Here is a 12,671-nt window from a genome sequence, read left to right on the forward strand (position 1 = left end):
AAGTGAGGCAGTAGGAGAAAAGAAAGAGAGAAAAGAGTAAGATAAATGTGTATGTGTTTGCATACAGGAGAGAGGGAAAGCTACTTGGTAGGATTCCATTTCTGTGACAGCTGTCATTGAATATATCAGAAGATGGTACAACCATCCTTTGTTTTTTGGAGGGGAAAAAAAGGAAGAATATTCAAGCCAGCCATAACCTTATATCCTCACAGGGGTCAGAGAATTGCTCACATCTGCTGACAGTCAGTGGTTATGAAGTAAGCGGTTTTGACCATGGCTTACTCATTGCTGCCAGGCTGGAGTTAGGTGGCGTGTGAGCCAAGAGGCTCAAGGCCGTAAAATTTTTACAGGCTGAGTACTGAAAAACTTAAGAGGGAAATGTGGCATGTGACGCAAAGAGCAAATTTCATATTCTACTGAATAAAATCCACAAAGAAGTCATGGTGCACGTCCACAACCTGGCTGTTTGGTAAATAAGATATTTGTTTAATATCTTTTAGAAAAAATCCTCTACTGGGATTTAAAAATAGCAGTAGTTAACTCAGTGTATCTAAAAACATCTTTTCTTACCTTATATTTTTGTATTGCTGTTAAAGAAGAAAAAAATGCAGCAATGCTCATTAAAAATGCACTTTGCTCTTTAACATGACATTCTCCTCTACCCAGGACCATAGGCATGGATTTCAAACCAGGAAGAAAAAGGCAGGCATCCGACCCAAGGTGCTGAGAGGATAAGGACAGGGCTAGAAATTAGGACAAAGTTACATAGGCAGGAGAATAGAAAAGCATGAGGCTCTGTGGTCAAAGAAGAGAACAGAGAATGGAAGTAGTGGTTTGTCTGGGATATATTTGTATCCCGAGCACAATGGCTGCATCTCTAGTGACTGGAGATACAAACAACATGACAGTGTATATTTGGAGTTCTAGATTAAGCAGCTCTTTTGTATATTTAATCACAATTTCATCTCTTTTGTATATTTAATTCTTTTCTCCTCCCAGGCAGCAAATTGCCCATTGCAGCTCTGCAACTAGATTTGCAAGGTTTCTGCAACAGTTTTTGTGAAGATCTTCTGTAAAGGTACAGCTTAGCTGTCAGCCAGTGGCAGTAGTCTCTCGATGCAGTTTGAGTGAGCACAGATCGCAGTCCACATCTCTGGCTTGAAAAACTGGAGAGGGAGAGTATCAAAATGTGTAAGATGTAACTTGAGGACTAGGGGAAATTACTTAAGACGAGGTGTTTCTAAGTCAATCTGTCTTGTTTAACAAAGAGAAGATGAAGAGTTGGCTTGACCATGTTATGTAAGTTGCTGAGGCTCCTCAATCTACGCATCAGGAGTTTATCAAGAATCATGGCTTGGAAGATTATGCTGGATGAATTCAAATGGTAAATAAGGCACGAATTTAAATACTTATGGTTATTAGCAATAAAGGAAATTGTTTTTTTTTTCCTGCACATCACTTAGGTTAGGATTTATGAAACCTAACTTCAGACATCTGCTGTTAAACTAATCAACAAGAGCTCCCTTTATAGTCCAGTGGAGAGAAACGGGCTCTTTTAGGGTAACGTGAACCAAACTGTAGTCTCAATTGTTTGTGTTTGCCAGATCTCCATGCCCTAAAACAGATCACAGGGTAACAATGTAGATGTCAACATCTGAGCTAAGCACACCTAGCATGTGTTTCTGGAAGACGTGCCTTACGGTAAGTTCAGGAGTAATATTTTGTGATGTTAATCTATTGATTTGTTCTGGCCTTAAGCTCTCTAGTCAGATACATGGCAACTGTCTAGGAACACTTTTCTAGAAAACTTCCCAAAACTGCATCAGGTATGAATGACCAAGGGGATAGGAATCCTGCTGTGCAGAGGGACAAATTCTGGCAAAAACTGAGCCAAAATAGTGGCTACAATTTTGAAGATTATTATGGGAGTTATAATGGTCCTCCTCAAAGAACTGCTGAAATGAGCCATATCCTATCAGGACGTATTGAAAATCACAGAATCAGAGAAAATATGGGATCCTTTTTGGTGCTTCCTGGAGCTTAAAACTTTGTTACTCACAGATACCTGAATGTTTCTAATAAAGTGTTTTTAACATACTGAAAAAAGTAAATTAAGTATAAGTTTGTTTTATTTAAAATAGTATAAAAATTGCAGTATTTTTAAATAGTAGTAGTTAAAAAACTAATGACATCTGATGTATTTTTCAAACTGTGAAAACTTAATCCAACACAAATATACTAATCGTTCCCTATGACACAATTACATTGTTTTCTAGGTGGATAAGGTTTTAACAGTTGCAATTGCTAATAGATTTAAAGTACAGAACATTATCATCCAACCTTAAGAGATTTTCAGGTTGTTCTGTTCCATTCTGGGAGATGATACGCTAATGATAAATATATATATGAAAGTATATGTCATTTAGGGTCTAAGTAATGCAACTTTGCAAAGTTCCTTCAATATAGCTTCTTAAAAACCTCCTAATTTTTTTCGTTTCAAATTATAATTTATTCAGTGCCTCAGGGCAGCAGAGCATGTTAGAGGCAGAAGTAAGAGCTATCAGAGTATGATCACTTTCCTAATGAAAAAATAATTAACCCCCCAGTTGTTCTATAGCATAATACAGCATCGCAGGCCCAGATGGGAATAAAACACCGAAACAGTTCTTTTATTTCTATTAATTTCATGGACTTCAGAAATTCTGTTTTATTATCAGTTGCATGTTACTGCATAGTAATTTAGAACTGTGTGTTGTATCAAAGCTATCATGTGTCGGTGTAAAGTGTCCATGTGAAATTTAGTTCTGTCATATAATCCTTTCCTTGCCTGGTACACAAATATTCTCCTGTCTATAGCATCTTTTTTAGCCCTTCCTGAGGGGGACAGAAGGAAAAGGGAGAGAGGAGTTTAAAATCCTACGGCCTTACCCATGAGAAATTGCAAAAAATGCGCCCCACAAAACTTGGAATTCTATGTAGAAGAGTTCAAATTTATCTTCACACCAGTCAGGATATGTTTATATTTTTATTATAAATCAGTATAAGCAGGAGAAAAAACCCTCCAAGCCCTTCAGATTCTCCAAATTCTGAGATCAGGAGCACAGCTGAAGGCTGAAGTTTGCTTGAATTTGTTATATCCAGACACCCAGTGGCAGCTCTAATGCTTTTTAGCTGGTAGATGTTGCAGTGGAAAAGTTTGTAGTAGGCCTGCGTGTACGTGCGCATGTACGTGTGTATAACGCAATGGAGGTTTAAGAGAACTGTACCACAGAAATGATGGAATGGTGCAGGCTGTTCATGGTCACGTTTACAAGACAGGGATCTTTAGTTGTTTTATTCTGCAAAAGGGAACAAGTGGCTGCTATAATGTTATAATGTTCTGGTGGGGTAGACTGCATCCCCCCACATCCTGGGAGACAAGAATCACTCAACACTGTACATACCCAGTAAGGGCTTGTTTTCCCAGCACAATATTAATTTAAGACCCCTGTCCTTCAAACACTTAGGCTTGTGCTTAAGTATTCCACAACTCTGGGACAGACCTGTAATTTATTCAGTGCTTTTTGGTGTCAAGGACAATGGGATCCAGTCTTATTGAAACCTTCAGGAACTGCTGTAATACAAATGTTAAATAATAATGGGCAATACTATTGAAAACAAAGGGAATAGTCACATATTCAAATGAAAATGTGAATTATCATCAGAGGCTATTGTTCTTGCATGTGAATTAAACTATTATGGCTGTTATTTTGTCTCCCATTCCGATTGCAGAGGTAGATGAAAAATCCTGTTTTGACTAAACTCATTTTTTGAGAAGGAAAACTAAGTGTAAGAATGATTCTATCATGCGAATTCAAATAGGGTAGGATTGTGAAAATAGCTAAAATGTAGCAGGCTTGAATGACAAAGATTGCATGAAAGCTACCGGGTTTGGGGGAATAACATTTCAGTTATGATGTGACTTTTTACTAGTTCTTTTCTCTAGACCGCTTTGTCATAGAGTAAGGAGAGAAAATACATGTTAAAATCGTGGAGATTTGATTGTTTTGACTAGAAACAAAAATGTTGTGATTGAAGGAAAAAAACTTTTTACCAGCGTGTGATGACTTTATGCTCGTTCTGTTTGTAGACAATTGATGTTTCAGATCAAGGTGTTTGGCAGAGAAACATGATTGCTCTTAGTCCCAGTAGATACACTGAAATGCTGCTACTGCTACACTAATCCATATTGAGCTGCATTTCTCTATGTTCTGTTATGGAGTGTATAGCGTTTCTTCTGTCTTCTATTTTTCTTTTTTCTTCCCCCCCGCCCCCTTTCCTTTGCTGTACTTTAGCATTCTTCCTCTGTTGCTTACATTCAGTTCAGGACTGTCATGAGCATGCTGCAGCCTCCAGTGAGAAATCTGAACAGGTGAATTAGATGCTTCAATTAAATCTAAAATCTCTGGATAATTATGGCAGGTAATTTGTTAGTAGATATTTGCAATTATTTGAGTATGTATTGATTTCATTGGATTATGTTGGATATCACTGTGTTTCAGTTGAATATTTAGTTTGTTTCTCACCATGAATGTTTCAGCCACTAGAAAAATGGTCTTTGGTGGCTGAAAAGTCCTTGTGCTGTTTGTATCTTGTGATAGACTTGCCTTGATCAAGTCTGTATATAATGAGAGTTTTCTAGCACTTTAGGATACCAGAAAGTTGTCCCAGTTTCCTTTCCAGAATCTTTCTCTCTTACAATGCAATTAGCCTAATACACGTTTAATTCAGCTTTCACTTATCTACTGTCTTTCCGCATGAATTTACTGATACATTTAACCTACCTCGACACAGGAAATTCATATTTTCGACAGCCATTTCAAAGTGTTATTTGCTTGTATTGCTGTAGTGACTGGGAATCTGAGTCATAGGTAGCAGCTCCACTCTGCTAGTCTTGCATGGGAAAAGAAGAAAAAGGGAGTCTTTATGGCAGGTGTACCTGCGGGTTTTCCTCTCCTCACACAAACATAACTTCTCTTTCAAAGCTGACACATTGGTTGTTCTTGCGTGGCAGAAAGGCAGACAGTACTTTTGTTGCTTTCCAGAGTGAGACAGGTAAACATGCAACGGTAATTAAGTCCTTTATATGAATTGCAACATGACTGCAAATTTGCTTAAACAAGCTTAATAGGATGAGTTGCATGGGGATGCGTGCACAAGCGCAGACGATCATAATTAAGTCCAAAATGGCAAATTTAAGAAATAGAATCATTGGAACTCATTATGCACTTTAGGTTATCTAAATTTATATCTCAAGAATAGTTTCATTTCTTGAACAAATCTGATGTGCACCTGCTTGACTTCAGACCTAAGACATATTATGTGGATCTATTATACTGTCCAAGTAGTTTTCCTTTTTAGCTAGGCATTTCTCGCTTTATAAATTTCATCTCCTAACATTAATTTTTGTTAGTGTTTCTCATCAGATCATAAATGAAGATTTTAATAACCAAGGCTGAAGCAGACGAACAGAAGTATGCTACCTCTTCTTTAACCATTGTTCTTACGTGTTATTCCTACACATTGATGGAGCAGAGATTTGTGAATGCAATAAATACTATTCCAACCCAAGGGAACAGTTGAGTCAAAGTATAGCCTGCAAGATGTAGAACATACCAAAGCACACTGAAATCAGGTTTAGTACTGTGCAAGACGTTGAAAGTCCTTACATTGCACATGGAAAAGTTTAATTACAGGTATTATTTTGTATAAAACATTACCTTTTCTGTTCTCTGACTACCCACCATCGATCTTGAATTTTTTTTAAAAAAAAAAAAAAAGGAAAAAAAACATCATCAAGTGCTTATATATGCTTCTGTAAAAGTATAATGGGTGCTCCTTGTCATAACACAACTCAAGCTATGAAGTTATTACAGTTCTGTGGGAACTGAGAATCTAGTTCCTTATACTTTCTGTGCTATATGCAGAAATGCTGTAAGATATGCTATAAGTTAAATACTTTGTCCTCAACCTGCAGCCTACTTCAGTTTGCATTTAATTTTCACGTAGTCTTTACAACGATCAGGTATGCCAGAGGAGCTATGCTTATTTAATGTAGAGATTTGTGCTAATTCCATCTGCTGGTAGAGTTTACCCAGAGCCCCCAACAGGAAGGTTTGCTATACTCCAGGCATTTTTCCCTCTTGATTTACTTACCCACCCTCATTCCAGCCTATACACACGCTGTGCATGCTTTTCAGATCGAGTAAGTGAGAGGTTGGGTGACAAATTAGACTGGAAGCATCTGTTTCTGCTGTTGGAAATGCTGAGACAAAAATGTATTCTATATAAAGTGAGTTAGTGCATTTATCCAACATAAGTGCATTTATCCAACATAAATTCATGTTGGAGATGATGCTTCACTAGCTGAGTTGTCCCTGAAATTGGGCTACTACTAAAAATAAATTTTGCGTTTTATGGTAGACTAAAAGCAACTAGTAACACAGATGTACTGTAGAGGACTTAAAGATTCTTTGAAAATACATGACAAATATGTATTTTAGTAACTGAATATACTGAATAGGGTTTTTTAACTGGGTCTGAACATTGCTCTTTTTTTTTTTATGTTAGCACTCTTGAAGGTTGGGAATTTTCTGTTTGAATACAGGTTTAGGAACCTGTGTTAGCAAATATTTGCCCTTACAATCAAGCATACCAGAATCTGACTTTCAAGCCCCCAGGATTTAGGATTTTAACACTTATTTATTTACTTACTTACTTACTTATTTTAGTCTTTTAAAATTATTTCAGTTTTATCTGGTACCTTACAGTTTATCAAGCTATTGATTTAATAAGGTATTGCTTTCCAAATTTATGTTTTCTTATGTGCTTGCTTTAAAGAATTCTGTTCCGTAAATATTGTACTTAGATGTTTGCACTGGGAAATTAAAAGCAGGTTGCTCCTGGTTGCTGCTTAGAAAAAGATGAAGAGTAATAATCTTTTTTATAACAGTAGTACCATAAGATTTTCTTGTACAGCATAAAGCTCACAGCTAGCACCTACATTGTCAGATGGTTAGGAGCTATTTCATCATAAAATGTCTAAGTTGCATTTGGATCGGTGCAGTTCTCTTACAGTCAGTAAAATCCTGACACTTTTCAGACCAGAATTTTGAAGAAATTTTGTACGTTCGGCTTTAATGAAGTTAAATATATGAATAAAAATTTGCAGGACTGAGACCACAATGAGGTCCTGTTTCTCATGTCTTAGAGAGTAATTGCAGAGAAGGGAGAAGATTAGTATGTATTACATCAGCTTTCCTTTGAGTAGAAAACCAAAGGTTCATTCTGATAACTTGTGTGGTATTAAGTAGATTATGCTTTGTAAGCACTAACGTTTTATGTCTAATTCCTGAAGCTACAAGTAATCTTAAAAGATGTCTAATAATAATTTGAATTGAAAACGCATTTATTGGCACACATAAAAGGCAAAAGGTCATGCTGATGTAGTATACAGTGTTCTTTATAGGCTGTCCTTGCACTGCTGCTGCAAAATGGAGAGTACTTCTGCTCCATAAACTTTCAGTATATCAAAAAACCTAAAAGCATCCTTAATTTAATAGTTCTCATAGTATCGCATCTTCCTTGGTTGGCAGGAGAAATGTGTGGCATTTGGTAACACAGCATTAAGTATTTTGAATCATCTATATAAGCATGTCAAACATACAGGTTTGTATTCCACATTGTGTTGTGGATCACTCTTTATGAATGCTCTAGCTTTTAAAAGAGACATTAATTACATGTTCAGTTAAGATAAATGCTGACATTGTTTCTTGCTAAATATCCCTGAGGACTGTATGCAGGAAGACTACAACTCAAACTTTACAGGTTTCTTGTTTTCTGGATTTTTTTCTCTTCTTTTAAGGAGTTGGAGACATGAGGTAGACCCAAATCCCAGTCTGTTGTATAAAGTCCTTGTGCAGACTTGCAGTTGTAGAAATTTATAATTACTTTTAGCAGTACTTTTGTTTTTTTCTGACCATCTCTGACAGAGTATTTATATTCCCCAGAACTAACAATCTTTGCTCACTTGGACTATCAGTCTACAAAGCCACAGCTGTTCTTACTATGTTTTCACCAGCGCTATGATATACTCAATAGGAAAGGGATTCTGATCGCAGCTGCACCATTGCAAAATACAGTTTTTTATTTGACACATTTCCACGAGTCAGTGGAAATTGAATCAGTTGAATTTGTCTGGATTTTCATGGCTGTAACTGAGATCAGAATTTAGTCTCAAGTCTCACTAGGTTTTTCAGAGCCCTACAACATCTCTTACTTAAATACCTTCCTGTTGTAGCAATTCTTGCTGGCAATAATAAGCCATAAGGTAATCTCATGTTTGGATTTCAGTTAGAAGTACCTTCTTGCACAGACCCATGATTTTCTTCACAATTCTCCTGTTTAGACCAAAGTTGTAAATCCGTGCTCTCAGTCACTCGGAGCTAAAGCAAATAAAGGATTTGAAGACCTAATGCAGGACAAAGGTGTGTTATCCAGCAATGGATAAAGCCTCCCCGCTGCTTCTGCCACTGCTCCCGTCCTCCTCTGCTTGCTGCCTAATTATAAGCTCTTTACCCACCTGCTGTTTTGACTAGATAGTTGTGGGTGGGATGGGACTTCTCCTGGCATGGGTAACATAGTGCCTCACTTGGGTTTCAGCCAGGCACAGATCCTCAAGCTAAAAGAAGTAAAGTCCCTCGAGGATCCCAAACTAAGAGGCAGCCTCAGCTCATGCCAGCGTAGTTCCGACTGGGTGAGGCTTTTCACAAAATATTGTAGTTTGTAGGGGGATAGCTTGGCAGTAGGTGCTCCTTGCTTTTTATATCATAGCTTAGCATTTGTTATACTTGCCTAAGGAGTGGAAGCCATGGGAGCAATTTCCTCCTTCCTGAGGGAATTCAAATTGGTCTCCACCTCACCAAATCATCTCCTTGTTATCAAAGAACTCTTCCAGCTCTGCACAACCCTCTTTGGTTTGAAGCTCTTCAATATGCCAAAACAACAAAGCAAGTCAATAGTAAGATGCTGTAGTCTTGTGGTTAGAGCACTGGCACAGGTCAGAAGTTTGAGATGTAGTTGTTATTACCAGAACTCAAGATTTGTTCATTGATTGCTTGGTGTGATATGTGGAGTTGTCTTGGAAGACTTCCCCTTCTAGATGAATGCACTAACCACAAAGCTATTTTATAAAGGTAGAGTATCACTGCTGTTTCTTTATTTGGGGGGGAGAAGTATTTTTTTCTAGGCATCATCTTTTTCTGCAGTTAAAATCTCACCTGTGAGATGCTGCATTTATCAGAAGTTTTGAATTATGGTACTTTCTTTGTTATGAACATATCAGGCCTATGATACATGCAACCCTATTATATTACCTATGCAGAGCCAATCTGATCAGTGAAAAAAAGTTGCCATGCATCCAGCAACTCACAATTTGTGTGAGTAGGTCATCTGATGAATTTGTGATGCAGCACTTCTGCTGTTTTTCTGCCTGGTTGGAAGTCTCATATACTCTAAGTGAGTTTGGGAAAGTAAGATTAGAAATATGGTAACCCTAACGTTTCAGATTGCATTTTGAGGTATGTATCTGTCCTTACTGCACAAGGAGCACAGGCACTTGCTGCAAGGTTCTGGATTCACTTCTGAAGATCAGGAGCATACAAGTTTGTCAGATCTTGTTTGATTGAGTCTGCGTATGCTGAAAAAAATCAGCTTACTCTCTGAGTTAGGCAAGTAAAGGAAAGAAAATGTATTTAATTTGCATTCATTTAATTTCCACTGTGAAGGTTTTTTTGGGTAAACATTTTATTGTAACTGTGAAAGAGTTATAGGAAAATCATCATGCTTTGTGGTTTGATTGTTTCCCATTTCCTTGGAAGAAAACTAAATTTTGTATACAAATTTTGTTATAAACAAATTTGTTTTGTTAATATAGTATTATGGTAGTGTACAAAGCTGTCATAAAAATGGGGGATCCTGGGTACACAACGCCTACATCAACTTTCTACCCTGATACCTGATCATGAGAATACCAGTATTGTTGTCAAACACGTGCAGCTTGTGTAACAGACAGTGTCTCGTATATACTTAACAGGTGGTAGAAGAATAATTTGAAAAACTAAAACCCTTTGAAACTGAAATTGTTTGCTCCTAAGAAAGGGGACCTTGGTATTTTTTTTAATAGCAATAAACAGGAAAAGCGCTCTGTTTTAGAAGGAAAACTTTAATGAGCAAAATTTTCATAGTAGTTCAAAGTTATTCAAGTGCTATATTGTCAACAAGAGTTGCAGATCGGCTTTAAAGTTTGTCAGTATAATTTGTCTCCTACTATAGGTACGTGGAGACATCTTTGCCTGTGTGGCTGTATATTGTGTAGTAAACTTTTAGTTCCAAATTTGTTGGTCAGGCTTTGAATTGGTATTTCTGTAAAGAGATAACCAAAATGAGTATGTTTTCCAATTATTATCTTCTCAGTATGTATTTAATACTAATACCCATCTTATAAACAGGGGTTAGAAAATAAAATTTCTTCACTGAATATATTAGAAAAATAGTAACATAGAAGATAGTAAAAGCCATATTTTAGCACATATCAGCCTGCCATATCTTAATTTCAGTGGGATTGATGCTATAATAAAGTTCTATATAAGTTTTAATTGAGTTTGTTCAGTTGTCTGATTTCCCTAAAAGTTGGATTAGCTTACTCTTTCATGAAGCTGGGATAGGAAAACGGAGAAAAAAAATTACTACATAAACAATTGTCCCTTTATTTGAAGGTTCAAGCTCAAGTGCGACATGCAAAACTCAACTTTGACAAACTGAAGACTGATGTCTGTCAAAAAGTGGATCTTTTGGGAGCAAGCAGATGCAACCTCCTTTCTCATGTGTTAACAACGTATCAGGTATCCAAAGAAAATGTTGACCTCCAAAAGAAAGATTTCCTGTTAATATATGTTTTTTTAAGAGGTTACCATGGCAATATTCAATAGTAAGAATATATAACTAGTATTGGAAGGGAGATGTGAAATTTGCACTGAAAGCAGATTGATTTTAAAGCTAACATTGCTTTGAAATTTTATCCTACCTTCCAGACAACACTTCTTCATTTTTGGGAAAAAACTTCGCACACGATGGCAGCCATCCATGAAAGTTTCAAAGGTTATCAGCCATATGAATTCAGTATGTTAAAGGTAAGGAATATATAGATATGTTTGGATACCCAGTGATAATAAATAAAAGACCATACAAGGATGTAGAAAGCACACACTCATATTTTGTCCATATATTGTCTGACAGTTTTATCCCTGTCCTGTCTTTTCATTTAAATACAGGTTTTCTGTTAAATGCACTTCTGGCTAGTAGGATCAAACACTGCATGTAGAGTACAGTGACTAAGGGACCTATTTCAGCGACAGACATTATTCAGGGCTGCATTTAAGTATGTTTAAGTGCTAATTGGGATTGTGTTTGATTGTTCCTAAAGAATCATAAAATCCAGCAGAATTAGGGATTTATGTTGCCTTCCAGAATCCTGCAAGTGAATTAATACTACTTTGCCTTTGCATCTGTTTTTAAAAACTCACATTCTTTAAGAAGACCTTTTTGGACTAAATATGAGTACATAGATGCTCAGGGTTCCCACGTCTGTTTTGAAGAACTCAGACTTACTACCCCTTAACTGCTGTGAGGAATACTATTTTGCTTGACTAGTGATATTTGCTGATCCTTTGTAATCTTTGAATATGGAATATGTGCAGTATCTGACTGAAGTCTGAGTTCAGAGTTTCACCAGGTATCTAAAAACAAGCACTCAGCACTGTATTTTCCTGGTCATGCCTTCCTCTGCATAGGAAGTTGCTTTGCCCGTTGCAATTTGAGGTTCAGTAGAGGAATAGGAAACTGTGAAAAAATTCATTAACTTTCCAGTTATCCCCATAGATGTTTTGTCCTGTAGTTATTTTCTACAATGTAATCACTACGTGATTGGCTGATCCTGTTTGCATGGGAAAGAAATAGTATTTGTCTGAAGGAGGTCTGACAGAAGTGTTACCAGCGGGAGGAAAGTGAGGAATGAACAGTGTGTGGCAAAGCTGCTGTTTTCTTGGAGAGACGACCCAGTTTGAAAACAATTACAAGTCATAGCCTCAATCCATTAAATGCTTGTGCATATGACATGTAGAAGTGGAAGTTGGGCTGCACTGTGCTATATAGCCTGTGGCTACCCCAGAGTTCCTGGAAAAGAAGCACCTGAAGGTATAAGGTTTAATTCACCCCAGACTACCAAACTTGTCTGTACATGACTATGCTATATTTAAAGTTGTTTTCTAGAATGTGGGTTGGGAGGGAGCAGTTCCTGAACTTTGAAGTGCATAAAGAGCTTGTGGAGACTGTTACTCCTGCAGCTTGAAACATCACAACAGACCAAACAAACAAATTTCAAGCTCAATCTCTCCTGACCAGAGGACAAAAAAAGGAGGCTCATAAACTGTTTCATCTTACCCAGCTTCTGAAGAATCCTGTCTTGCAGAAGTCCTCATTTGCTATGAAGTTAACATAACTCTAAGCTTCTTTCTTTCATAGTCCACATCATGGAATACAGGTTTTAGCCAGAGTTTATGTCCAGGTTTCAGCAG

The 12,671-nt window shown here is 37.1% G+C and overlaps 1 protein-coding gene across 1 annotated transcript in view; it reads left to right on the plus strand.

Annotated features, from left to right (window-relative positions):
- Positions 1-12,671, plus strand: part of LOC104078814 (islet cell autoantigen 1-like) — a 42,202-nt gene that overhangs the window by 23,116 nt on the left and 6,415 nt on the right. The window contains exons 6-7 of the mRNA XM_009580598.1: positions 10,815-10,940; positions 11,130-11,228. Coding sequence (XP_009578893.1) covers positions 10,815-10,940; positions 11,130-11,228 — 225 coding nt within the window. The remainder of the gene's footprint in view (positions 1-10,814; positions 10,941-11,129; positions 11,229-12,671) is intronic.

Source organism: Fulmarus glacialis, unplaced genomic scaffold, assembly GCF_000690835.1.
Source record: "Fulmarus glacialis isolate BGI_N327 unplaced genomic scaffold, ASM69083v1 scaffold9816, whole genome shotgun sequence".
NCBI classification, from domain to species: domain Eukaryota; kingdom Metazoa; phylum Chordata; class Aves; order Procellariiformes; family Procellariidae; genus Fulmarus; species Fulmarus glacialis.